General features: G+C 40.0%; 1 protein-coding gene across 1 annotated transcript in view; it reads right to left on the bottom strand.

The window, feature by feature from the left end:
• Nucleotides 1–24,475, bottom strand: part of TG (thyroglobulin) — a 139,972-nt gene that overhangs the window by 110,453 nt on the left and 5,044 nt on the right. Inside the window, exons 6-19 of the mRNA XM_090138023.1 lie at nt 22,113–22,219; nt 20,938–21,081; nt 19,108–19,293; nt 15,362–16,426; nt 13,328–13,915; nt 12,286–12,528; nt 11,469–11,606; nt 10,836–10,913; nt 10,361–10,473; nt 9,777–9,888; nt 8,263–8,463; nt 4,185–4,391; nt 1,934–2,088; nt 1,358–1,514 (exon numbers count right to left, since the gene is read on the bottom strand). Coding sequence (XP_089994149.1) covers nt 1,358–1,514; nt 1,934–2,088; nt 4,185–4,391; nt 8,263–8,463; nt 9,777–9,888; nt 10,361–10,473; nt 10,836–10,913; nt 11,469–11,606; nt 12,286–12,528; nt 13,328–13,915; nt 15,362–16,426; nt 19,108–19,293; nt 20,938–21,081; nt 22,113–22,219 — 3,494 coding nt within the window. The remainder of the gene's footprint in view (nt 1–1,357; nt 1,515–1,933; nt 2,089–4,184; nt 4,392–8,262; nt 8,464–9,776; nt 9,889–10,360; nt 10,474–10,835; nt 10,914–11,468; nt 11,607–12,285; nt 12,529–13,327; nt 13,916–15,361; nt 16,427–19,107; nt 19,294–20,937; nt 21,082–22,112; nt 22,220–24,475) is intronic.

Below are 24,475 nucleotides of genomic sequence, written 5' to 3'. Positions count from 1 at the left end.
CTTCTGTTTAGCATTTTTTTTTCTCAGTTTCATCACCGCAGGAAAAAAGGAAAGCAAAACTCCTCCTTTGTTCATAAAGAAGCTAGGAAAAGATCAAAACTATTTTAATAATATAGATTTTCAAATCAGAGAGTCAATTTACCCACTCAATGTGTATAAATATGGTGATGCATAAAATTGTTCAAAGAGAAAGATCCAAAGCTGCTTTAAAATATAATGGAAATTGATTGTACCAAGAGTATATGGACAGCAGGCTGTCTGATCTCCCTAGACTAGACTGCTGCCTCTTCTGAAATGGTACAGTAATTCTCTGAAGAGCAGTTTTAGTACTATGGGGAAATTATAGCGTTGAGAGGGTAAAAAATGCAACGTCTTCAAAGCAGAATGCTTTCAGATGTAAACTTCTGTATAAACCCAAACTAAACCATACTTTGATCCACCTTCTGCAAACCAGTTAATATTTATGTTTCCTTTATAATCTCGTACAGCGGAATGAATGCAAACATAAAGAGACAATATAGCCAGGAACCACACATGATCAGTGCACTCACTACTCAAGTCCTGAAGGTTTTTGAACTTGGTTCTGATCAGGCTGTATGTCACGTCTCTGTGTCTCAGAATTAGAGAGAAGAACATGTGCAGGCAGAATTTTTTATATTTAGTTCTGAGAACATCATTGCAAAGTCAGGAAACTAGAGAAATGCTGGCACAGAGGGCATTTGAAGTTGGGATGTGTCTTTTTCTTCTTTTATTTTAAGAGGAAATGCTGACTGCTTTGAAAGAAGCTCCTTACACCATCTCAAGCTCACTTTTAAACCACAGTGAAGATCCACCAGTCAATGGACTGCATACTTGCTTTAGGACTTCTGAGGTAAGGATCATTCTTCCCTGTCAAATGTAAGGCCATAAAAAGAAAAGGGAAAAAAAAAAATACACACACACATACTTTCAAGGAATTGGTCCTCTTTTTGTGCAATGTATGAATTGTGTTTCTCCGAGTCCAATCTAATAAGGAACACAATATTTTCCACTATGGAAGGTCTGCCCAATGGAAATTAACCTCTAGATCAGTTTAGCTCATAACAGTTAATCTAATTTTCCTGTTAAAGGATCTGGGAGAGGCAGTGCTATCTGAAAGAAATACTCAATTATATCCTCTTTTCTTTCTGTAGTCACAGGCTGAAAAGAGAAATATAACACCAAAGGCTCAGAAAAAACTCCAGTGTTAAAATGATTCTTTCAGTGAGCATTTGTGTGCACTGCCTTTTTATTGCCTCCTAAGAGCAGACAGAGGGAAACGAAACGGTTAGGAAGCAAAGAAGGTTTGATAAACAGAAACATCAGGGGAAAAACTTACCAATATCGTGTAAGTCAGGGAGAGAAGCTGCTGGGATGTTTTCCAGCAGAGCCCTCCATGTGACATTCACCCCCAGGCGATCCACACTCAGGCATTCAACGTAGACAGAGGAATCGTCACAGACAGAAACTGAGCCAGTGTTTCCAAAAGCATTTACCTTGAATTCAAAATTAAATGAAATTAAAGTTAGTCAGACTTAGAAATCTCCTAGTTCTTGGTCTTCCTCTGCTCATTTGCACTGTGATATGCTCAAGGCAATATTTTCAAAAGGGCTTGTAAAAACAAGTGTAAAACAAGATTAAAAAGGTTCACTTCCATCACAACACATTTTAATAAATATTGGACTAATGACTTCTATGGCTACCATTAATCTGATCTGCCCAACATGGGGACAGTGAGTCTAAGTCTCCTGCTTTCCTTGTCCTTCATATGCTGTCAGTCCTGGCAGACTTCACGGTGTTTTCTGCTCTTACCTCTATTTTACAGATGCAAAATTCTACTCTCTTTCATACAGTTTTCTTTTTTTTTTTTTTAATTTTATTATCTAAGCAACAAAGAATAAGGAACTGAAATTACCTGGAGGTGACAAAAACCACGAGCCTTCAATTCATCTAAAATAAATATCTGGAATGCCTGAAGTAATCCAGAGTAGTCAGAACTACAGGTCTTCTGAGGAGGTAGCAGGAGCTGGAAGTGTGTTTGAGCTTGGACTGTCTGAAATAATTGGAGCTCTAAAAATAAATAGAAGGGCATTTATTAGCTTCACTATTCAACGTAGAAACTGACTTTCAAAGTTACTTCAAAAAGATGACATTGAATTTCATTTTGATCTTCATCAATAGCATGTGAAAACCTGGTGGAAATAGTGGAGTTGTCAGAAGAGTGTGCTTGGCAAATGTGTATGCTGTGCACTACAGAGAAAGCCAGGTGTAATAGTTAAACAATAAAGAGATTGCTAACCCACAGAATGATAAGGGAAATTATAAGACTTGGCAGATATAAATTTCCAGAGAACTGCTAATGTTATGCCAACAACCAAAAAAGAAACAGAAAAAAAAGAATTATTGACCTATAAACCTTCACTTTTCTCAGATAAAATCATTATAACAATTAATACTAATTCAAATGGCCCTTCAGAAGCCTCGCTTGTCAAATTAACTTGAGATCAAGCTTTGAGAGAGAATAAATTTGATTGCATAATGATAGCTCTGACATGGACATTTCAAGTGCCTTCTGATCTTTTAGTAGCAAGGCAAATCACACAAACTATTGAGAAAATGATGGACTCATAAATCTCAAAATGAAAATCTATTTGGACAGTTCTTAGGCAGGAAGAATCAAAAAGGTGAAAATTTTTTGTCTCCACTGGGGTTATCCTGATCACAGGGTTCTTGAGGACTTTGTTCTCTCAGGTTCAGTACAGGGGTGATATGATCACGTAGACTCCAAATGGAGTTGGCTCATGTCCCATCATCATGGAAAAGTGGCAGAGCTCTCTCTCATTGTGCTCCTCTACAGATCCTCACTGCACTGTGTACAAGTGTCACTTCATGGAGCACAATTCCCAGTTGCTTGCTCCCTAAACAAATGTAAAAAAAAACCTCGAAAGAGTCCAAAGCGAGTAATGGAAGGACCAAAGGGCACAAAAACCTGCTTCTTCCTGAAAGGCACAAAGCCCTCTGTCTGTTTAGTTTATTGGACAGTAGATAAGAGCTGATTTAACCACAAACTGTACGTGTACACATTAGGAACAGGAAATGAAATTTTTGAGGGTGTGGGTAATTATCCATTGAAACAAATGGATAATGTGGTGTGTAAAGTGGTGTGGTGAATTGTTCATTATTGTGAAGTTTGTTCAGTGACCATCAGATGTTAGAATTTTTTTCCTCTTTCCCTAAAACCACTCTCTTTTTTAAACACAAAACTGCTGAGCAAAATCCCTTAGCCTGCATTAAATAGAAACTTGTATTAAATTATTGCACACTCCCCATAAACAGCTATTCAACTGCCATTAGGCAAACTCAAAAGTTACCTCATTATATAGCATAAACGTCAAAAACATGATTAAGGGCAAACAAAAATCTCAATCCAAAATTCAAAGGTTAACATTGTTTACATTTGGAATAGAGATATGGTAACACAGGAGTTTCAAGACTGAGCCCCATCCATTCTGGAGATGAGGAATAGCTGCAGACTTGGCATCAGGATCTGAAGTTTGTTAAAGTTCAACATTTATTTATTTCATTTATTTGAAATAAATGAAAAGCCAATATTAATACTCAATTACATGAGCTCAGAAGAGAGAATTTATTCTTCCGAGATTTAAAGGGTTTGTTTCTTTTTTCTTGAAAGAAAAATGATTTGAAAAATACTGTATCAGCCAATGAAAGCCATAATCCTAAAAAACAGACTGCTACTAAAGATGCAGAAGTAACATTGACTTGATTGTGCAAATAAATATTCAAGTTCTTCCAAATTCAAACATCTGGTGCTCATCTGTTCTTCCAGAACTAAGTGTTTCCATCAGAATCATTTCATGGTGCCAGCATCTTTTAACTTGCAAAGGAAAATCTGCATATAGATTGAATAACTATTTATAGTAAGATATTATGGAAAAGCTGGACTATTTCTGGCATAAGCAGCCAGGTACAGAGATGAAGATAGCAGAAGACAGGATTAATCTACTGCACCTTAGTTCGGAAACTCCCACATAACTGCGTCCTATAATTTCAACTCACACTGTAACTTCATGATGGATAGAAAAGGATTTTTGAATATATTTTTATGTTGCTCTGTGCCCTTCCCAACCCATGCTAATTAGACGTACTCTGGCAGGCGTGGTAGAGTGGGCCAGCTGAGATCCATAGATGTTTCTGCACATCGCACTGGAACAGCGTGTTGGAAGCAGCGCTGTTGTAGCCTTGGCGGCACACCAGTCGGCATTGCTGAACGCCCAACATTTGCCCAGAATCATCACAGAACACAGCTCCATTGAGGATAGAAGAGGTACCAAATGGCACAGCACACTGGGGACCTTTAGACGGGAGAGGAAGGGGATATGTTAGTACATAGAGTGATACACTTCTATTAAAATGTCCTCATCGTCCTCACATAACATGGACAGCACGTTGTGCATTTCCCCCTCATACCAACTTAGAACTGGTTGGATGTCAGCCTGGCTCTTACTGACTTTAAAAGATACATGCATGGTGTATGAGAACAGACAAGTTTAAAACAGTCATGAATAAATTTAAGCAGGAAATGAGAAGAAGGTTTCTTACCATCGACTTTCATGGAAGACATCCAGTGGAAATAGACAGGGCCAAAAAAAAAATCTCAGTTTGCTTTAGAATGGAGTTCGAAAACCTTAAGATCAAGAACTGAACAGCACCAGGATGTTCCCTGGTTACACAGTAGGTCCCTAGATGTGAGACATGGCTTTCAAATTACAGTGCAAGATCTACCTTTCAACTCACTCTTTATCAATACAGTATTTTCAGACCTTCTTGCCTACTGCTACAACAGACTAATATAACAAGCTAACTACGATGATTTTTAACTTCTACTAATGTGTACAAACCAACTGCATTGTTCAGTATAGCCAAATCCCAAACCTACTTCCCAACTATTTCTTACATATAATATGTATATTATATATTTTGCTGATGTTTATACACACTTCTGTGTTCCAGATCTACAAAATGGAAAGAAAAAAAATAACAGCTATCTAAGTTAGAAAATATTAAGAAAAGGTATCATATCCTAGAGTACATCAGCTTGCTGTATGCCATTCTCCAAACAATGCCCAGATCTGTCCCAGTTTCCCTACTGCTGGAGGAAGATGGGCTCTGCTTATGGCTCACATCTGAGCAGTCTCTGCCTCCCCTTTTGATGGAGTTATGTAGATTAATTTAATTCAATGTTCACAACTTTGCAGGATGAATCTGGGATCCAATGTGCTACAGTACCTCTTTGTTTTGCAGACACGGACATTGTAATTCTGAAATATAAGGGTTTCAAATTGGTCTTTCTGACTTACAAAATTTATCCGTTTCCTTCCAAGACTCCTTTATAACATCTTTTTTCTAACAATTCTGTAAATGTATTCACTACACTCTTCCTCTTTCATATCTCTCTTTTTAGTAAAGATAGAAATCTGGTGTCCTTGTTTTATGAAACCACTAGAGATAATAGGACTATAAGATATCATTCTGCAATAGATAGTAGCATTTATCATGATCAGTGCAAACTACATCCACTGTTACATGCAAATTCTATTAATAACCCTTTATTAAAAGTTAATAAATATTAAAAACCAGTTGTGTTCCCTTTATTTCTCTAAAACTTTTTTTTTACCCATCAAGTCAAATCCAGCCTCAGCCATATGCTCCTACAGTCTTGTACTGTCTGTCCCAATAGGAGTTTGTGTATAAACTAGAAAAAAAGACAGCATGCAAAAAATAAAGGGGATGAATGGTTTCCTGATTTAGTTCACAGTTTCCATCCAAGACCCCATCAACCAGCCAAGATAATCAGCAAATTGCTCATTTATCTCTCTCTGTAGATGTAGCTCCCTATATTATGATTATCAAGCCTTTACCATTTTGTCATTCCTCTGTTTCTACCTCAATTTCTTGGTCCAGGAGGAATGAGCCAGAATCAAATTGATTACTGACGCTTGTTTCACAGGTGTTTCTAAACATTTCCAGAAGGAAAGTATCTTCTCCAAAAAAGGCTCTGTCTTCTCTATCTCCACCCAGAGCTATGGATGGCAGGCATGGGGATGGGAGGTGCACGTGGGGACTGCCAGGATACTTGGCATCAGCTCTCTGTTGCATGTCAAATAGAAGTTGAATTCTGTTGCTGATGGAAATGATTAATCTAATGAAAACCACATTGTAAGAACTGGGCACTCAAAAGTTATTACTTGGTGTTTACAGCTGTCTGTTCTGATGCTGGAGGAGACGTTGATTGTATTCTCCCACCAGCTCCCAACAGCTTCTTTCACTAATTGAGAAGATCTCCAAGATGATGAAAGAATACTCTTTCCATTCACAGAATAATTATTAGTGGATTCCAGGACCAAGCTGAGTAGGTTGAGGGGGAAAATAATTTGTGCTTCTTAATTTTATACCATTACTAAGTTGTTAAGCATGAAAAAGTTCTATTGCTTTTTCAAAATCCAGGAAAATTACTGAAGTTTATTTCAATGGTATTTTTACGCAGAAAATAACAAACAGTTCCCCAGGTTTCCACTACGTTTTCTAAGCAGTTATTTCTCAGCTCAGTCTTTCAAAAATGGAAGATCATTAATCATTCAGTCACTGTTTCCTCTATGAAAACTACAGCATTTCAGGATTCCAAGAAACATTAAATGTGCAAGCAAAATCCAGAAAAATCAGAGCCATATCCCAGGGTACATTTAAACATTCTTTATCATATTTCATAAAGATCCTTTGGAACTTAGCAGGAAATCCAGAAAATGATCTTATGTGAAGATAAGGAGATACAAAAGACTTTGCATTTACAACTAATTCTGACTTCTCTGGCTTATTGCAAGCTCTTCCACTTTTTATGTTCAACTATCAGAGTCTATCTATTGCACTACTGAGTGCTGTGCACCACATTGAGTTCCTCCAGCTGGTCCAAATAAAACAGTAAACAAATATTATGCAGTCCAGTGTCAGCAATCCTAGCCCATAACCTGAAAGCAAGATGGCAGCACTATATTTATTAGACTAATAAGCTCTGCTTCTCTGAATAGCTACAAAGCTGCACATAACTATAGCACACCAGCTCTGGAATTCATTTCTTCAGAGCCTGCTTAAGCATCTCTAGATAGCACCTGCTTGGGGAGACAAAGCCCTGTGATTTCCTTGTGTCTTCTCAAATGATCCTATCCTCAAAGGTGTCTACTGGTATAAGAGATTCCAAATGAAATGATGTAGCTGGTTTCCAAATTGGCAGAGAAGTTACCTGATTGATTATTGTATGAATTATGAAAATGCTTTACAGCTAGTTGGGCTGACACAGTAAGCATGGTGGGCACATTTTTTTTCTCATTAAATAGCAGAATCACTAAAGGATACCTAAGCAATTTATTGTCATGAGGACTCATTTTCTAAAATCTACCAAAAGCTCTCGTTTAAAAAAAAAAAAAGCAAAAAACAAACAAATGAACTATGGAAACTGTGGTGTCCTGCAGGTGCTGGCTCTGAAGTTGAAGGTTTTCTTTTTACATCTCTAATTTCAACTCATTGCACTTTGGATAGTGGCCTTATAGAAATTTTAATTTGTTTAGCTTACTTCAGTGTTGGGAAGATGTTTGAAGACAATTGGTAATAGAATTTATCCAAATGTCTCCTACTTGGACATCTCACTGGAAACCATGAGTGAAATCCAGTACTTCACAACTCTAATAATGTCAGAAATACTCTGCAAATATGTAGTGTTTTGGCACATCCTTTCCACAATTCCAATCACTAGCCAGCAGTAGGAATGGCAGAAGCATACATTTTTTAAATTTTATTTTAGTCAGTTGGATGGCTTTTAATCCCAGAGCCAGCTCAGACTGGAATTGGCTCAAGTTTGCAGCAACCTATTCAGATTGACTTTCTAGCTTAGCTTAACAGCTCTTAGATTTAACCAATTTTATGAATTAGGAGGAGTCAAAGATTCATTCCCTTCTTCTTTCTCCTGACAAGGCACTTGAAGAAAATGGGACACTATGCCCAGGTACGTCAGAAGTCTACTATAACACAAAGATAATGATACCGCCTGAGCAAAAATCTCTCTATCAGTCTGAGAAAAGAAGCTTAAACATAAAATGCTAGAAAAATGTAGTTTTGGCTCAGGTTCCAGAGTCGAACTTGCAGAGAAGCAAAATGCCGCGAGCAGCAACTCACTTTCACATGCAGGTCTTCCTCCGCTTACTCGTGTCCCAGGTACCTCTTCTCCATTGTCAAATACACACCAGCAGCTTTCTTCATCCTGGGTGCACTGCACAGGTGAGAATATCCCACTGGCCTCTTCACATTTTGGAATGTAACCCTTCCCAGCTTCTCGTAAACTAGTTTTCAACTCCAACATATTACAGAAACTAGGACCTTTAAAGAGAGAAAGATCATTGCAAGATGCAGAACAGAAGACAAATGATCATCTGAAAAATAGAATATAGCAATAACTTATTTAGAAATATGTGTAATTTTAGATGCACTAGACAACATACACTTTTTTCCTAAAGATTATAGTGCATGTTGCATGAATTTGTACCAAGAAAATGGTGGAAAAAAAGTAAAAGATATGATAAGGATATTTAATAATGTTACAACATAATCTCACACATATGCTCTTATAAACAGCATAGTAATTATTTCTCACAAATGAACAAAACAGTGACATGTACTTGAGGAACTATCGAAACCCAAGAAGATCCAAAACATTCACCCCAATAAAATTGATATTCACTAATTTTGTTCATCCACAAGTGTTGAAGTAAATTTGGGTAGTGATTCAGGTAACAAATATTCAACTCCTATTTCTTCTGGCAACACACAGTTACTTATCTCCCATCAGGTATGCTACACATCTACAACCAGATTTCTATCAGTAGGTCATCTATAAGAAGAGCTGAGCAGACTTGCTGGGTCAGACCAAGGTACCATCTAACTTGCTATCCCATCCTCAGCAATCATCTGCTCTTGATATGGATGTTCTGGTAGAAACTTTGGTTGAAGCCTGAAGATTATTCTCCCAAATTTTCTATGGGAGGTGGAAATCAGAAAATCACTAGCTGAGGAACTGAAGAAAGAAACACAGAGCAGAGCCAGGGGATTAACTCCCACTGGGCATCTCAATTTCTCTAAGCAGGGTTTCTCCAGCCTTTTGGAGAATGTCAGAGAATCACAGAATCCTAGTATAAGATCTCCCATCTCTGATGAGAGCTCAACAGTTCTACCTTTATTTGAAGAACAGTCTCTATCTCTATTTGAAGACAACATAAAGATAATATGGATTTAATCACACTGCACAGAGCAGTCAAGGATGATGTTAAATGGACTCAAAGCTGTGATTCTGTTGCTCTTGTACTGCATGTCATTCAGCTCCTACAGCTCAGAATTCATCCTGAAAACTCATGAGCCTGCAAACTTTTCTGCAGTGGCATGAGTATAAATAGAACATAGGTTATTAATCAGTTTTTGAACACTGGTTTCTTCTTGTTATGAAGGTAAACGGTAACTATTTTCAGCTATCCTCTCAAAGATTATATTTGCATGAACTTATCATTGAGGAGTACAATCATAAGACCTCCATATTTCCATGGGAATCATTCCAAAAAGGAAAGTACAGAAGTACATATGCAGCAAAGCATGAAACATTACCACTGCCATCACAGCCTGTTTGGTAAAACATTACTCACACTCAGGATTGCCATCTGAATCTTTGTTGCCAGGCTGAAATACTTCTCCTGACCCAGGATCTACACACCAAGTATTTGTATAAGATCTCTGTAGCACGGCATATTCTCCTGTCTAAGAAATATCAATTACATGTCATTGCAGAGCAACACATACTAACACAGACACACTGGCATTCATATCCCAAAAGCCTGGTTAAAATATTTGGTTATATTTACTTTTGTCCTTTAATGCATGTTAAGAGGAAAAACAAAACACTAAAATACTCATATCAGGTCCTGAGAGGAGCAGTACATAGACTGAAAGCTCACTGGGATTAACTTCTGGTATAACCTTGGTTTGAAATTTCTGTTCCTTCCCCATCTCAGGGCTCTACAGCACTCACTGGCAAGTTTCAGGAGCATCATGGACTGATGTATGGAGAGAAAACCTCCCTTTTGTTTTGTTGAGCCCTTTTCATTCAGTTTAATAAGAATGCAGAAAGGGATACTTAGTGAGCTTAGACTGAAACTCCATGGGTCCTTAGCACGGTTATAGAAAAACCAGGAAGGTTTTGATACACCTTTCCTCGGCCACACTAAATTACCTCAAGGCAGTAGGGGACAAACAGATCCGTTGCAGAGGCATCCAGCTTTGAGCCACTCTGTCTCCAGCTGGAGATTAAGGCATTGGCTTGAGATCTCTGACATGACGTCTGACCTACAAGAGGGAAAACATATGTATGCATGCTAAAACAAAATGAAGTTCTCAGACCTAACATAGAGAAAGGGGCATGCCTCCATCTCCTTTGCTTATCTACATGAGGCTTTGCTGCAGTGTCAGGCAGGGAACATCTGATCAGTGTCAGGCAACAACAGTAGGGGGTCAATTCCCAAATCATGCGAGCCGAATTCATACATAATGAAATAAAACACATGAGCAAAATCAAATACAAAGGTCTCCTTTCTCTTGCACTGGTTAAAAACAAGCCTCTCTTCATACATAGCACTAGAATTTTCAATAAAGATTAAAATTTTTAAGAATAGGTAAGCACAGACACTTAAGAAAAAAAGCCAACTGACATTTGGGACGTTCTGCTGAGCGTGAAACCAAGGAATCCGTAACATAACGTCCTCTTTCATCCACACACCAGCAATGACCTGCCCAGGGAAGAAAAACAGATTTACTTAGATATTGCATTGCAGTATCTGTGTTTAAATTTGTTGCATTCCTGGAGGATTTTGATTCACTGCGTCACCACAGAAAGTGGTCAGTAAGCTGCAGACACAGTTAATTCTGCTGTCCAGAGAAAAATAGACCATACTTCTGAGCACTGCTGAGAATGGAAACACAGCACCTCTGGTAAGAACTTTCTGTTGCAAAAACTGCAGTATAACATCTACTCCCACCAATTTCCTGTAATCCATAGATTTGCTGAGAGTATACTCCATCTTGTTGCCCTGATCATTAACAAATCATTATCAGAAGTATTAAACAATTGCTGATTCTTGAGTTTCCCTCTGAGGAACACTACTAGCAGCAAGCAACTGAACATTGACTGATTTTTGAAACCTGATGAACTGTCACTTGAGTCACTCATTCCAATCAATTTTTCACCCATCATATAGCCCACCTATCCACCTCCCTTTGATTTGGCTACAAGAATACAGGTTTTCTATTTTTTAAATTAGAGAATTTTGCAAGGGATAGTTCACCTGTGCTCTCATAGCACTGAGTTGGCTCCCAGTTTCCCAGGCCATCACACTGTGGGATGTAGGGATGAAATCCTAGCTGCGTAGCTTCTCCAGCAAAACCTTTTGATGTAAAGTGATTCTGCCAGTAGAAATGCAAGACTGTAAAATATGAGTAAGAGAAAGTCGTTGGTGGCAAATACAAGAAGAGATATTTTAAAATTAGATGTTTGCAAACACTGAAGGAAGACAGAGTACCCATATCTTACCTATGCAAGGTGCCATACATATCAAAGAATCATTAAGTGGCTTAGGTTGGAGGGGACCTTATAGACCATTTATTTCTAACCCCCTGCCAGCCACTAGAGCAGGTTGCCTTGGGCTCCATCCAGCCTGGCACTGAATACCTCCAGGGATGGGGCAGCTTTTCCAGGTAGCCTGTTCCAATGCCATATCACCCTCTCAGTAAAAAACGTGTTCCTAACATCCAACCAAAATCCCTCACTTTTAGTTTAAAGCCAATCTCTCTTGTCTTATCGCTATCAGACTGTGTAAAGAGTTGGTCCCCCTCCTGCTTGTAAGTTCCCTTCAAGTACTGGAAGGCTGCAATGATGTCTCCTTGGAGCCTTCTCTTCTCCAAGCTAAGCAAGCCTAACTCCCTCAGCTTTTCTTCATACAAGACAGTTGAAATCAGCTCTTGGGTTAGGTTAATTGACCATTAAGCAACATTTGCTGAGTTGCCCTTGTCTTTCAGCAAAGTTGAATTTGCTATAGAGAGTTCTTACACAGATCCTAGGCTTAATCCTTTTAATTCAAAGTCCTCATTTCCATCTCCCCCCACCTGATTGTGCAGCCAGCTGGAGAGCATAGTCACTGCCCGATAACAACTTCTCAGAGACCATCATCTCTGATTCATAGGGCCGAGTAGAACGTAGGAGGTCACTGTCCATGAGCTGTATTCCCTTTGCCATCAAGAAGCTCTCTCCAAAAGGGAAGTGGGAAGTGTTCGAGGCTCGGATGAGTTGCTCTGTCTCCTCTATAAATTTCACAGCTTCTTGCTGAATACTTTGACATATACCAGGACCTGTAGAAAGCAAAGGGAAGTTGACCTATTCTTTCCAGACATCTACAGACTTGGATAGTTGGCAGTTAAACACACTGAAACAATGAAACAGTTGAAACAGTTCAGTGGAAGCTTTTCTGCTAAAATAACTCTGCTAATCTCTTTTATTATATTTCTCTTTTGCCTGCAGAACTGGTTTCTTCACCACTCCTTGCCCACTCTGCCTTCTGGCTGAAAAATTACTGTATGATATGAATTTACGGTTTCAACAACTATGTCTACAATCTAGTTTGTCTGCTGGAAATAACTCCAATGAAAGATCTGGTGGAGATGCTCTAAACAGAGGGCTTACCAAATATCAGTGATGGCCTCACTCTTATCCTGTTGGACTTCTAGGGCATACCTGTTACTCTTGACTGAATAACAGGGAACAGTAAAGAAAATTCCTCCTCTGTAGTTTTAAGGTGTGCTTGGAAGTCTTTTACATCAGTTAGTTTAACAGTCAGTTTTCCCTACAAGCCTTCACAGAATGCTTCTAGCTTTGTAGTATCCTTTGGTATCTGGATAAGCACCTTGCATTATATAACTACACTTCCTGATACAGGATTTCATTCATCCATGTTGCCAAAGCAGATGGACTGTTTATTTTCCAAAAATGAGTTTTCTCTCCTCAGGTGGTCAGTGATAATGACACTATCAATAATCTTTCCCTAAACCATTATCTCCTACTTCACTGCGCGTGAAAGGAATTTTTCTCTTGTGGTATAAAATCGAAGACCAGAAAAACTTTTATTTATATGCCAGCAATTCTGTTACTTACATGTCGGTACCTGGTTCACTTCTGCCCTTGTTCCTTGCAGTTCTTCCCCATTGCTGTTAACACACCAACAATCACGAAGGTCAAAATGGCTTAATGGAGCACTGAAATCAGTGTAGGCTCCTGGGTAATAGGTAAACTGCTCATTCAGAAGCTGCCAGAATGTGTACGGATCCAATAAAATATTCTCAGATGCAGAGGTCACATTTCCCTCCAGCACTTCAGGTGGAAGATCAGCAAAGGATGAGTATGTGGTGAAAGCTGGAAAGACATTCTGGTGCCCAGCCTCATACAAAGTTTCAATAAAACCTGAATAACCTTTGGAAGATGCATTTTTATATCCAATTAGGATGTTCAATAGACTGGCTATGGGCAGAGTTTTGCCTTCGTTGTTCTCTGTAATCCACCTTTCGTACCACTCAAAAACTTGCTCAGGAGGACCACTGCACTGCACTTGCTTCCAGGCACCATCAGTATCACACTGGGGTAGGTAAATGCTGGAGAGTTGAGTCAGAGAACTTGGGTCTGACAACAGGAGCTTCAGAGTCTTTAGAAACTCCTGTCCAGCTGTGATTTGACAAGCACTGGGGCCTGAGGAAACAAAAAACATGTGTAGCACATCTTATGAATGCGAAGATATACAATACCTGCAACCTGAACGTTCTCACTGTCATGCCATGAACACTATTACTGATACTTCATCATCTGTCCCCAAAACAACAACATTTTTGGCCCATTATTAAGGGCAACATTTCTGCCATGTTGGGCCAGAGTAAGATTCTTAAAGGCGTATGAGCCTTTAAAGGTGTATTCAGAAATTTAAACAAAATCTGAGCACATTAGATGCTTGTAGTTCTTACTGGGGAGACAGGATTTTGATGCCACTAAACAGCTTCCTGAATCTGATCACATCAAGTAAGCATTTTCAGATACACTAGAAAATCTGGTAGTTGATCTTTCTTCAGCCAATCATAAATGATGTGAATAGTAGGATAATACTGACTTTATTTCCTCTTGAACTTTACCAAAATTTTCAATCACATTGTTCTATCTTTCTACTCTGAATATCATAGCCGAATATAAAAATACCATCCTTCAGAATGCAGGTGTGAATGAGGGTTTTTTTTGAAATGTTTTGCTGCCACTTCCAGAGCCAAATCTCATTTTGCTACCAAGCAGTTCTACAAACATAGCAGAACACAGGAGCTCACCTCTGGCACACCACAACATTATAAACCTGTTTATTTTTGGCTGAACTCCAGATGGACTGCTATAAATAAATCTCCTACCAATCTAGAACACTGTGATGAATTGACCAGTACTTCTACAAACTGCTACTCAAAAGAGCTCCTTTTGTGTATGTACTGTATCATATGCTAGTTACTCTACTATTCCTTCCAATGCAAGAAACAGGATCTTCTCTTGGGCTGTTCCTCTTGTTGATGTGCTGTTTTCAATCATTATGAGAAATCAATTAGCTTTTGTACATATCTTTTTTTGTGTTTGGTCTCCTATGATGGCCTACCAAGTTAAAGATACATTCCTAAGCTAAAAGAAGCTCATGGTTTAAAGCATTAAATCACTTCAGCTCTCAGGACAAGAATGAGGCAGTGCTGCACAAGTTATTTTGTCCTGGAAGCAGAAGAGTTTTTCACTTGGCTAGGGGCATACAGATGCTCTGTGTCTCACGGGTATTAGAGATGTTATACTACACATTTAAGTAGAGACAGATGTCAGTGGCACATAAGGAAAGATCTCAGGCTATCTGCTGTGAGCGTACCTGCCTTACATACTGAAAGAAAAAGGGACTGTCTCTAAGATTTAGGATACCATGTTTTACGTACACTTTATTTCCCTTAATTCCCCTTCAACTGTAGGGATAATATTCTTTTGTGTTAGGGGACAATCATTTATATATTTCCAGAAACAACCAAAAATATGAAGAAATAAATCATGAGATTCCAACAAAATAAAGAACTATCTTTAAATAGATATTATAAATAGATACTTTTTAAATTCCCAATTCCCAGAACTTACATTTTATGGGTTTTGCAATATTTCCTCTTATTCCTGGAATAGTCTTTCCATTCAAATCAACACAGAAGCAATTTGTCCCATAACACTGAAGTGGCAGAAAGTCTCCGTTCTTGGTACAAGAGGGAATAAAAAGATCTGACCCTGCAGACAGGCTTTGTTTCAAGTTCTGCAAGTTTCTCCTTTGCTTCTCACAATCAGAGGGACACCGTGGACGTTCACCTTGAATTCTTGAGCCTGGTACTTCTTTACCTGAAGTGTTCAAGCACCAGCACTCTCCTGCATAGCACTGAACTTCCTCATACCTCCCCTCCTTGGTGCACGTTGGAACAAACAGGTCCCTTGGCTCTTCACCACAGTCTTTGGATCCCAGTGCTAATTTCACCACTTCACCCAAATCTTCAGCAATGCTTTTGGGAACAGAAATCACCTGTTGAAGGAAAGTAAAGAACTCTGGAAGTTCCAGGACAGAGGAAAGGAATTTAATCATATTCTGATTGTCCTGAAGAGTTACTGTTCGGCCAAAGCTGCCTACAAGAGCTTGACTCAAAACGGAGCTCCCCTTTGATATTTCCAATGGAAAGGCCGCAGCTGATTGCAGAAGGCCTTGGCTACTATTCCTCTTGGTTGCATCTTCCTGTGTGAAAAACTGCCCGATGCTGTATTTGCCACTAGTGCCAAGAGCCCCAGTGAAGTTAAACTGGATCATATTCTTCAAGAACTTTCCTCCAAAGAGATTTTCTTGGAAGCGTTTTGGATTGGCAGTAAATTGCAATGCCACTTGAGCCAGTTCCCTCGATGGGAACATTCCTGAGATGGCTTCACTAAGGATGGATTCTAGCCCAGGAATCTGGCTGGCATATGGACTTTGCATGATTGGAGATGACAATCCAGAATCCAGAAACAGCTCTTTGAAGGAGGGAGGGCAGGGTCTTGAGAAGCCAGCTCTTTTCTCTGACTGTACATCTGGTGTGGAAAATAAATTGGACTGGCTGAAGTACCCAGCAGGGCCATAAAAGATCCTTGACAAGGCCCGCTGCCTCTCAGAGATGCACGTTTGTTCTTCACCTAAAAAAAAAAAAAAGGTAAAAAGTACAAATTTATGAAACTCCAAACTCACTACTCTATAGATGCAAATGCTTCTGAGCATAATTTAACTTGCCTCTAGATCCCCAACTAAGCATCAGTTGTACTGATAAAGAAATTTAAAATGTTGCTAAGTGTAATGTAGAAATAAACTTTTCCATTCAAGACACTAATATCTTTCATCATATCTGAATGTACTGTTCTTGGTCTTTTTTTGATTATATTGTTTTCCAGTGCAAATCCTCATTCCAACTTTTATGGCTGAAACTATAAAGTCTTTTTTCAAATACATTACTACTCTGATAGGATGTCTACTTCTAATAAAAATTACGCTTGATTCAGATGCAATATGTGGACAAGAGAAAGGGAAATAGATGACAGAAAAGAAAGAGTCTTTTTAATGAATGCTCATTAATGAGAAATTTGTGGAGGTTTCCTACCTGAATCTTTATAGTTTCATAGTGAAGAATTTGTAGTTAGAAAGAAGCAAGAAGTAGAGCACATAACTATGATTATGAAACATATTACTACAGGATTCTAGAAAGGATAAAAGTTTAAAGAGCAACTAGACAAATACTTGGAAGGTGACTCCTTAGAGGAATGCTGAAAACAATGATCTGGGTTCAACCTCCAGCTTGGGAAGTGTCTAGCCTGCAGAGATAGCATACCAACTAGTCACGCTTTGTTCCCTGTATTTCTCACTCTTTGTCCCTAAAATCAACTGCAGACACCATTGGAGACAAGATAGTGAACTAACAGATTTTGTATGATATAACATTCCCTAGGATATCCCCGCCTCCACCTCCGTTTCCATCTCTATTCTGTATTCCAGTCCTCATTCCTCATCCATTTCATTTTCAGGCAATATTATAAAACTAACAATGTTAGTTCTTTAAAACTAACAGAGGACAGAAGCTAGAAATCCTAAAAGCTGCTCAAATAGGTTAGCAAGTAATCTGAGGTTCTGTGACCAGCATCTTTCTCACTCCTCCTTTTAGAACCTTTGCTCTGTGCTGCAGTTCTTGGCATGGGCTCAGAGTCCATCACAGTGCTTTCTTTGTAAAGGCATTTTCTGTAGGATGGGCCCCTCCTGTGTTCAGTGTAGTCCCTCTTAGTAACAGGGATGAAGAACATTCCTCTAGGGACCAATAAGTCAGTGTAAGCCACAATCCCCAAGTATGCTAATCAAAAGCAAATGTAGGAACACAGTTGTTAAATGCTCTGCCCTCCTACTCACTGTTGAATCAAAGTAAAATGATGAGGAATAAACAGAACAGCACCGCTGGGGTGAATTTACTGTAGGGTCTAAAAAGGAGTATGTTCCTATCCGAACTTCCTGGTACTTGTGTGACCTGAGGTGCTCCCCATACCTACATCTCTGCTTCCTCCAGTGTGAGCAGTGCTGGGAATAACAGCAAAGAAATCACAAAGAAATAAAACAGAGCAGAGGAGATACGCACATGGCATGTAACTGGCTGGCCAGAGACTCCAGCTATATTCTCATGAAATACCTTCTTGGGGTTAGCCTAAAAAATCTCCACAGAAATATCCCCTGCTTAAAATTCCTGAGTCAGCCAATAAAAGCTGCAAGCAGCCTCAAGTCATGCCCCCCGAAAAATTATCAGGAAAGCTCAGCAAAGCACATGCAAAGAGAAAACAACCAGCCCCAACATATGGTGAGGCCTCTCGGAGGCTTCCTTGCAATATCCTTGGTGATCAGCCTTGGAGGCATGCGAACATTTTCATTTTACTGTAAGCCTGTCTGTGCCTGGAGCATGCTGAGTGACTTGGAATCATTACACCCAGGGTAGATTCCTCCTTTTTTTATCTGCATGGTACCACTGCATCTTGTAGGCAGAGAAATGAGCTTCCCCAAAGACATTTAGAACTAAGACCTCGTGCCCCAGCCCTCTGGCACAATCCTGAACACTGAGGTAGCACACTTTGGAGTGAAGGTTTTTAGCTTTTCTCCCCCCCTCTGGCCATTCAACATTTCTGCTGTCATTTCCATTTGGAGCACTGATTTGATGATGGATTCTTAATGAAATCCCTCTCAAAGCACAAACTCAGACACCTTCTCTAAATATTTTTCTACCAGATTTGACAATTTTTGTGGCCAAGTATGAAAGAAATACAGGAAAAAAAAAAAATCAGAATGAGAGAGAGAGACAGAAGTTCAGTAGCTATCACCAAAACAACAGGGTAGCCCAAAACATCACCTTTGCTTACACTATGACAGATACTGATGGTTGGACTAGATGGTCTTATACTGATCTTTCCAACCTTAATGATTCTCTGATTCTATGATACTGGGACCTAGACTCTCCTAGAGTCAAGGGATAGATTATCTGAATGTATGAAAAACTAAAAGGCTGAAGGCAGATCTAAAGGAAAATTAAATTAATATGGTATTTAATAATTCATTCAAATGTGTTTCTTAACAGTACTGACGTATTTGGATACCAGTTTCTGAGCACCACAATCTGTCAAGACCTAAGAAGGGAATTGCTCCTTCATTTTTTTTAATCATACACAAAATTCCCACAGTATGAAGAGTTTAGAGGGTGAAGGTGAATGGGACCAGTTTGAACTGAAAGCATACATGGATAAGGAAGGCAATGCTGCCTGCTAGCATTTTCCCCTTTTCCAAACCTCGCACATACCACAAGCTGGGGGCTGTCCTCGTCTCTTCGTGCCCTGGACCTCCTGCCCTTTGGTGTCCACGCACCAGCACTGTCCTCCCTGCTGGCACTGCACTGCTGTGTATCCCCCATCAGAGTCACACGATGGGATGTAGGCATGCTGGTAACGCTGGGCTGCATAATGTTCAACCTCACATTTTGAAGGGCCTGGAAGAAAAGAGGAGGAAAAACTTAAGGTTTCAGAGCCATCTATGCTTGATTCAATCATTTACTTATTTTTACCAAGCCTGGAGAAAAAAAAGGTTTAATTTCCTGAAACTTCAAATACCAGCCCAAGACAGAAATTTTCCATCCTCTTTCACCCAAGTGAATCAATTCCATGGTTTTCTTCTGTAGATATTGATTTCTGAAAACTACAAGAACCTCAACTCATTTTTCAGCCATTATCAAAGGAAGATGGAGGAGAAACATCACTCACTCAGAGAGCTTTGGCCATTAATGCAAAAGAAAAGGTGGTCAGCAGAAACAGATGTGCAGCATGGGACGCAGAGACGCAAGCATGTACAGTGCAGTGCTTCCAGTGAGAATGAGGTACTGCTCCTGCAACAAGCTCCATACCTAATGGCAGGGATTTGTGCTGAGACTATCAATTTCTTTCATACCTCTGTGCAGGGAACAGAAGCCTCTATTCCTGTCAAACTGGGCAGAAGGGCAGAGAAGCACACTTTCTGATATGACTTACGGTCTTCTAACACCAGTCTCAGCCCTTCCAACAGAAGCTTTGCTCTTTTCTATAAAGATACAATCCCAAAGCCTAAACATTTCTCACTTTCCAGAGCATTTCCACTTTGCTCAGCTGTCAGGTAGTGAGAGCATCACAACAGAACAAACCCTTCATCCATGGAGTCTGACGGCTTTCCTGGCAGCACATAGTGTGTCTGGCTGGTGTAAATCCTGGGTAATTCATCAGAGCATCACGGTCAATGGCTAACGAGTGTGGTCACATCTCCATCTGGTGGCTGTTACAGCTTCATTCCTACTGAACCACCTCCAACTACAGGCACAGTCTGCTTCACGGCACTGAGCAGTGGGAGGGAGAAGATGCTTTCCAGACCTCCCAGAATGATGGCTTGTCCCAGAAATAGAACAACTGTATGACCCACATGGCTGGAAGACCTCCATTGGTATCTGACCAATGACTCCTTAGTGAGGGTCAGATGCCAACATCAGAGTTTGGATAGGAGGATGAAGAACCACACCAGTTGATACAAACTTTCCCCGACAAGGCAGTTCTACAAGGCTTTGGTGCAAGGAAGGAGGCACCTTACTGCCTGCCCTGCAGAGCTCATTGCTCACCAGCAGGGAAGCTCTCCTCATTTGCCTGCCCTCTCCAGTGGGAAGATCCTCCCCAAGGGCAGATCCAGAAGCTCAGCTTTGCTGGCTCAGGCACTGCAACCTCATATATAGTCTCATGGGGATGGAGAATGCTGTGGCCAGTGTAAGATCCTTCCTACTTCTGACTGTAGGGTAGTAACTTAAGAAGCATTTTCTCAGGCTTTTAAGTGTAATTAAAGCATCAGATCTATCTCCAGAATCTCAAAGATTCTATGCAGAGTTCACTGGCTTTCAATTAATGCAAACCTCAAAAGGAAAGCTTTCTTCATAGGTTAAATACAATCTGATGCTACAAATCTACAGCCTGGAGATTAAAAGTCAGCTTCATTGGAAGGATCTTGATTCTTACTATATGCTTAAATGCAAGAGGCTATCAGAACAATTCTTCACAGTGGCAGCTGTCATATATAAACCCCAAAATTATTATTTTCATGGTGTCAGCTGGGTACTACTTACATCTGAAGCGGCCAGAGGTGGCCAGCTGGACCCCCAGGAAGCGCCGCTGCAGGATCCGATACACGCTGGTCTCTGTGAATGTACGGGCAGGCTCCAGTGCAGAAAAAATAGTGTCATAAACTTCATCAAGCAGCAACTCCAGGCCTGGGAAATAAAGGTCTCATTTTAAAACAGCGGTCATCTGCTTTGTACCAGAGGAGCAGAACTGGAAATGTATTAGGAAAAAGAAAACCAGGCCTATAAACTGGCCCAAATGTGAACTCAGGCTTCATTACTCTAATGCATTGTACCACACAACATGCTGCTGAGTGCCCAGTCATCACTCATTGCCATTAACGAGGAACATCCAGTAACCAGCACTGGGCTGTGGTTGTGGTTCACTTTGCAGTAGAGACATTGAAATTGCGCAATTATAGCACTGACAATTCCAAAAAACAATTCCTGGCCATTTTGATTGACTAAATTAAGCAAATGAAAAGATGTGCAGTAGTTCTTCTGAGTTTAGATTAGCTTAGTTCAGATTTTAGGAGAACTTCTCATACTCGTGGGAATTAAATACTGAAGTTCTCATCTACCATGTAAATTTTAATCCATCGTGTTCTGCATTTTTCCCAGAGGTTGTTGTTTTTTATTTTTAAATATATTTTATTTTATTTTTTTGCTTCAATTTTTTGAACAGAAATATCTAAGCAAGTGGACTTGGGAGCATTCAACCTCTTCATTCCTCTATATTGAAAAATAAAACTCTGTTCAGTAAAATTTCCCATCAACTACTAATATGCCTGAAAGGTAACCCAAGTCTATGAGAAAACAAGAAAAGACCATCAGAGCAAGAAGAAAATAGTTCAACTTCCATGTCTTTTATATTCCTCTACACTTGCAATTGGACACTGAATAGGATCCAGCTTTCTAAGATGGACAGAGGATGGACATGCAAAAACCCTGAAGGTTCCAGCACCTTAAGGAGGGCAGGGTTGACTCTGATTGCTGTTGGCTGGAGTTCCCATCAGTGGGTTCACCTTGAGTGAGAGAATGCTATGAGAGTCATTTCAACTGATCTGTGTGTTTGCAAGAATGCACTTGGATCTCAAACAAAACTGAAGACTGATACTTATTACTTGTCCTTTTCCTTGGGAATTCAACATGGTGAAGCTGAGGCGTTGGGAGGCACTCACCGGTGTCTGCGAGCTCTCTCCCCAGGCTGTCCACACAGTAGCAATACCCAGAGACCTCTGGGAATGTCTCCCGGAAGGAGCTGAAGGTTTGGAAAGCCTCTGGGAGCCTGGAAGGAAAGGCAGCCTCTTGTGAAGTACCCAGGGAGGCCCAATGACAACAACAACAAAGCATCTGCTGACTGGCACAAAACCATGGGACAATCCTTTGATCTGCGTGTGTCACCCAGACTCCAACATGATCCAAATCAGCATTCCAGTAGACTAACAAGTCTCCTGCGTTTTTTAACCAAGCACAGTACAGTAAGATCTCCCTTCAGAAAGATTCCTTATCCTTCCTATGCACATACCCAGCCTCTAGTATTCATTTTCAATTCTGTTCTCACCACCAAAAGCCATCAAAGAACGTTGAATAGGCACGTGTTGGCCTAATGTTATTACAATAGTCGTTCATTAGCTCCTTCCACAAATGTGCACAGCATGGCTGAGTGCCTAAACAAACAGGTTGCTGCCTTTACCTCCTATGCTACGTAGGCTTTCTGTGCTAAACTAAGCATAAAAGCTGATAAAAACATCACTAATGTTTTTCACTCAGAGAGAATGATTCCATGGATTAAAGAGAAAAGGTTTCTAATGTATTACAAGTGAGATTGACTCCTACTTTTGGAGATCAAAGAAATGGTAGTTTCCAGTAGAATACTCTAGGAATGACAACAGCCAGATTCCAGTAAAGTAGTGGCTTAGGAAGGAAACTTAATGAGGTTAGAGTTGGAAGAAACATAATAAATGTGATCTTAACAGACAGACACTCTGGGGTTTCTGCAGCCTTCTAGAAGACTGTTTGCTGGACTGAGGCAATATGGCCAGTGGGACATTCTCACCACATTCCAAAACAACTATTATTTTACAGAGACATATCTTAGCACTGAAATATGATAAAGGCCCCATGTCCCAGCCACATGTGGATTATTTGGAAAAATCTAGTAAAAAGGAAATGGAATATTCTGCTCAAGGCATTCATAGAATGATGGAGTCAGAATAAGTTTTAGCAAGGAAGGGCACTTTGGCACCAAGAAAAAGAAAGGTTGACAACCACAAGAATTTTATAGCAAACCCATAATCTTCCATAATCTAAATGAGACCAAAACTAGTCTCAATCCCAGTGCCACCCTACTGTACCCTCAGGGCTGCTCTAACTGCATTCTGCAATGCACCTGAGAAATATTGTGGCAGTAGCCATGGTATCAAGTTGCCAGAGTTCAAGAAGTGCTTGGACAACACTCTCAGACACAGGGTTTGAATTTTGGGTGGTCCTATGCAGAGCCAGCAGTTGAACTTTTGGGTCCCTTCCAACTCAGAATATACTGTGATTCTATTCTAAGACTATAATAGGGCGGAACCTCCAGTGAACTGGGGGAAGACAGTGATCAAGGTCTTTAACCTGATGTCATTGCAGCATTTCAACACCTAAAGGGAGCCTACAGAGGGAGGGGGGAAAATCAACTCTTTGAAAGGGTTGATAACTGCAGGATGAGGGGAAATGGTTTTAAGTTGAGGGAGGGAAGATTTAGGTTGGACGTCAGGGGGGAATTCTTTACAGAGTGGTGAGGTGCTGGAACAGGCTGCCCAGAGAGGTTGTGGATGCCCCGTCCCTGGAGGTGTTCAAGGCCAGATTGGATGGGGCCCTGGGCAGCCTGGTCTAGCATTAAATGAGGAGGTTGGTGGCCCTGCATGTGGCAGGGGGGTTGGAGATTCATGATCCTTGAGGTCCCTTCCAACCCTGGCCATTCTGTGATTCTGTGAAAGTTATAACAATAAAGTAAAAATTATTGATTTTTGGATTCTTGATCTCTTCTCACAGTAATTGCCACTATACAGATGCCTATCGTAGTTAGGCTGAGCACAGTCTGTATAAAAGAAGCAACAGTAGGCAACAACTGGTGTAAGACAGAAAATTTAGGTTTATCCTTTCCAGAAGTCTTCCTCTTAGGAAAATCTTAGCCTTACTCTTTTCAAATTTCTGAATTACTTTGTATGACACACTCCTTTATTCTGGAATAGTTGGAAAAGTGTGGGAAGCCATTTACAAAGGGAGTTAAGTGATACATAGATTTCAAAAACGAATTATTGGAGCCAAAGTTATCCAGTTATCAGAACATAAACGTGTTAAAATAGGGGTTTAATCTCTATATTTGCCACAGTTCTTTGCTTTGGAACTTGTCACTTCAACTCTGTATTCTTGCTGTCTGCTTATAGCGCAGAATAACAATATTCCACGCAGGGATGTGGTGAAAGATAAATATATTAACAACCTAAGGTACTCCGATCAGACAGTTATGGATTAAGTCTGTGCCATAATTAGAAAA

This window comes from Phasianus colchicus, chromosome 3 (genome assembly GCF_987193195.1).
Source record: "Phasianus colchicus chromosome 3, bPhaCol1.hap1.1, whole genome shotgun sequence".
Lineage (NCBI taxonomy): Eukaryota > Metazoa > Chordata > Aves > Galliformes > Phasianidae > Phasianus > Phasianus colchicus.
The sequence above is the reverse complement of the archived record's forward strand: the minus strand, read 5'-3'. Positions and strand labels throughout refer to the sequence as shown.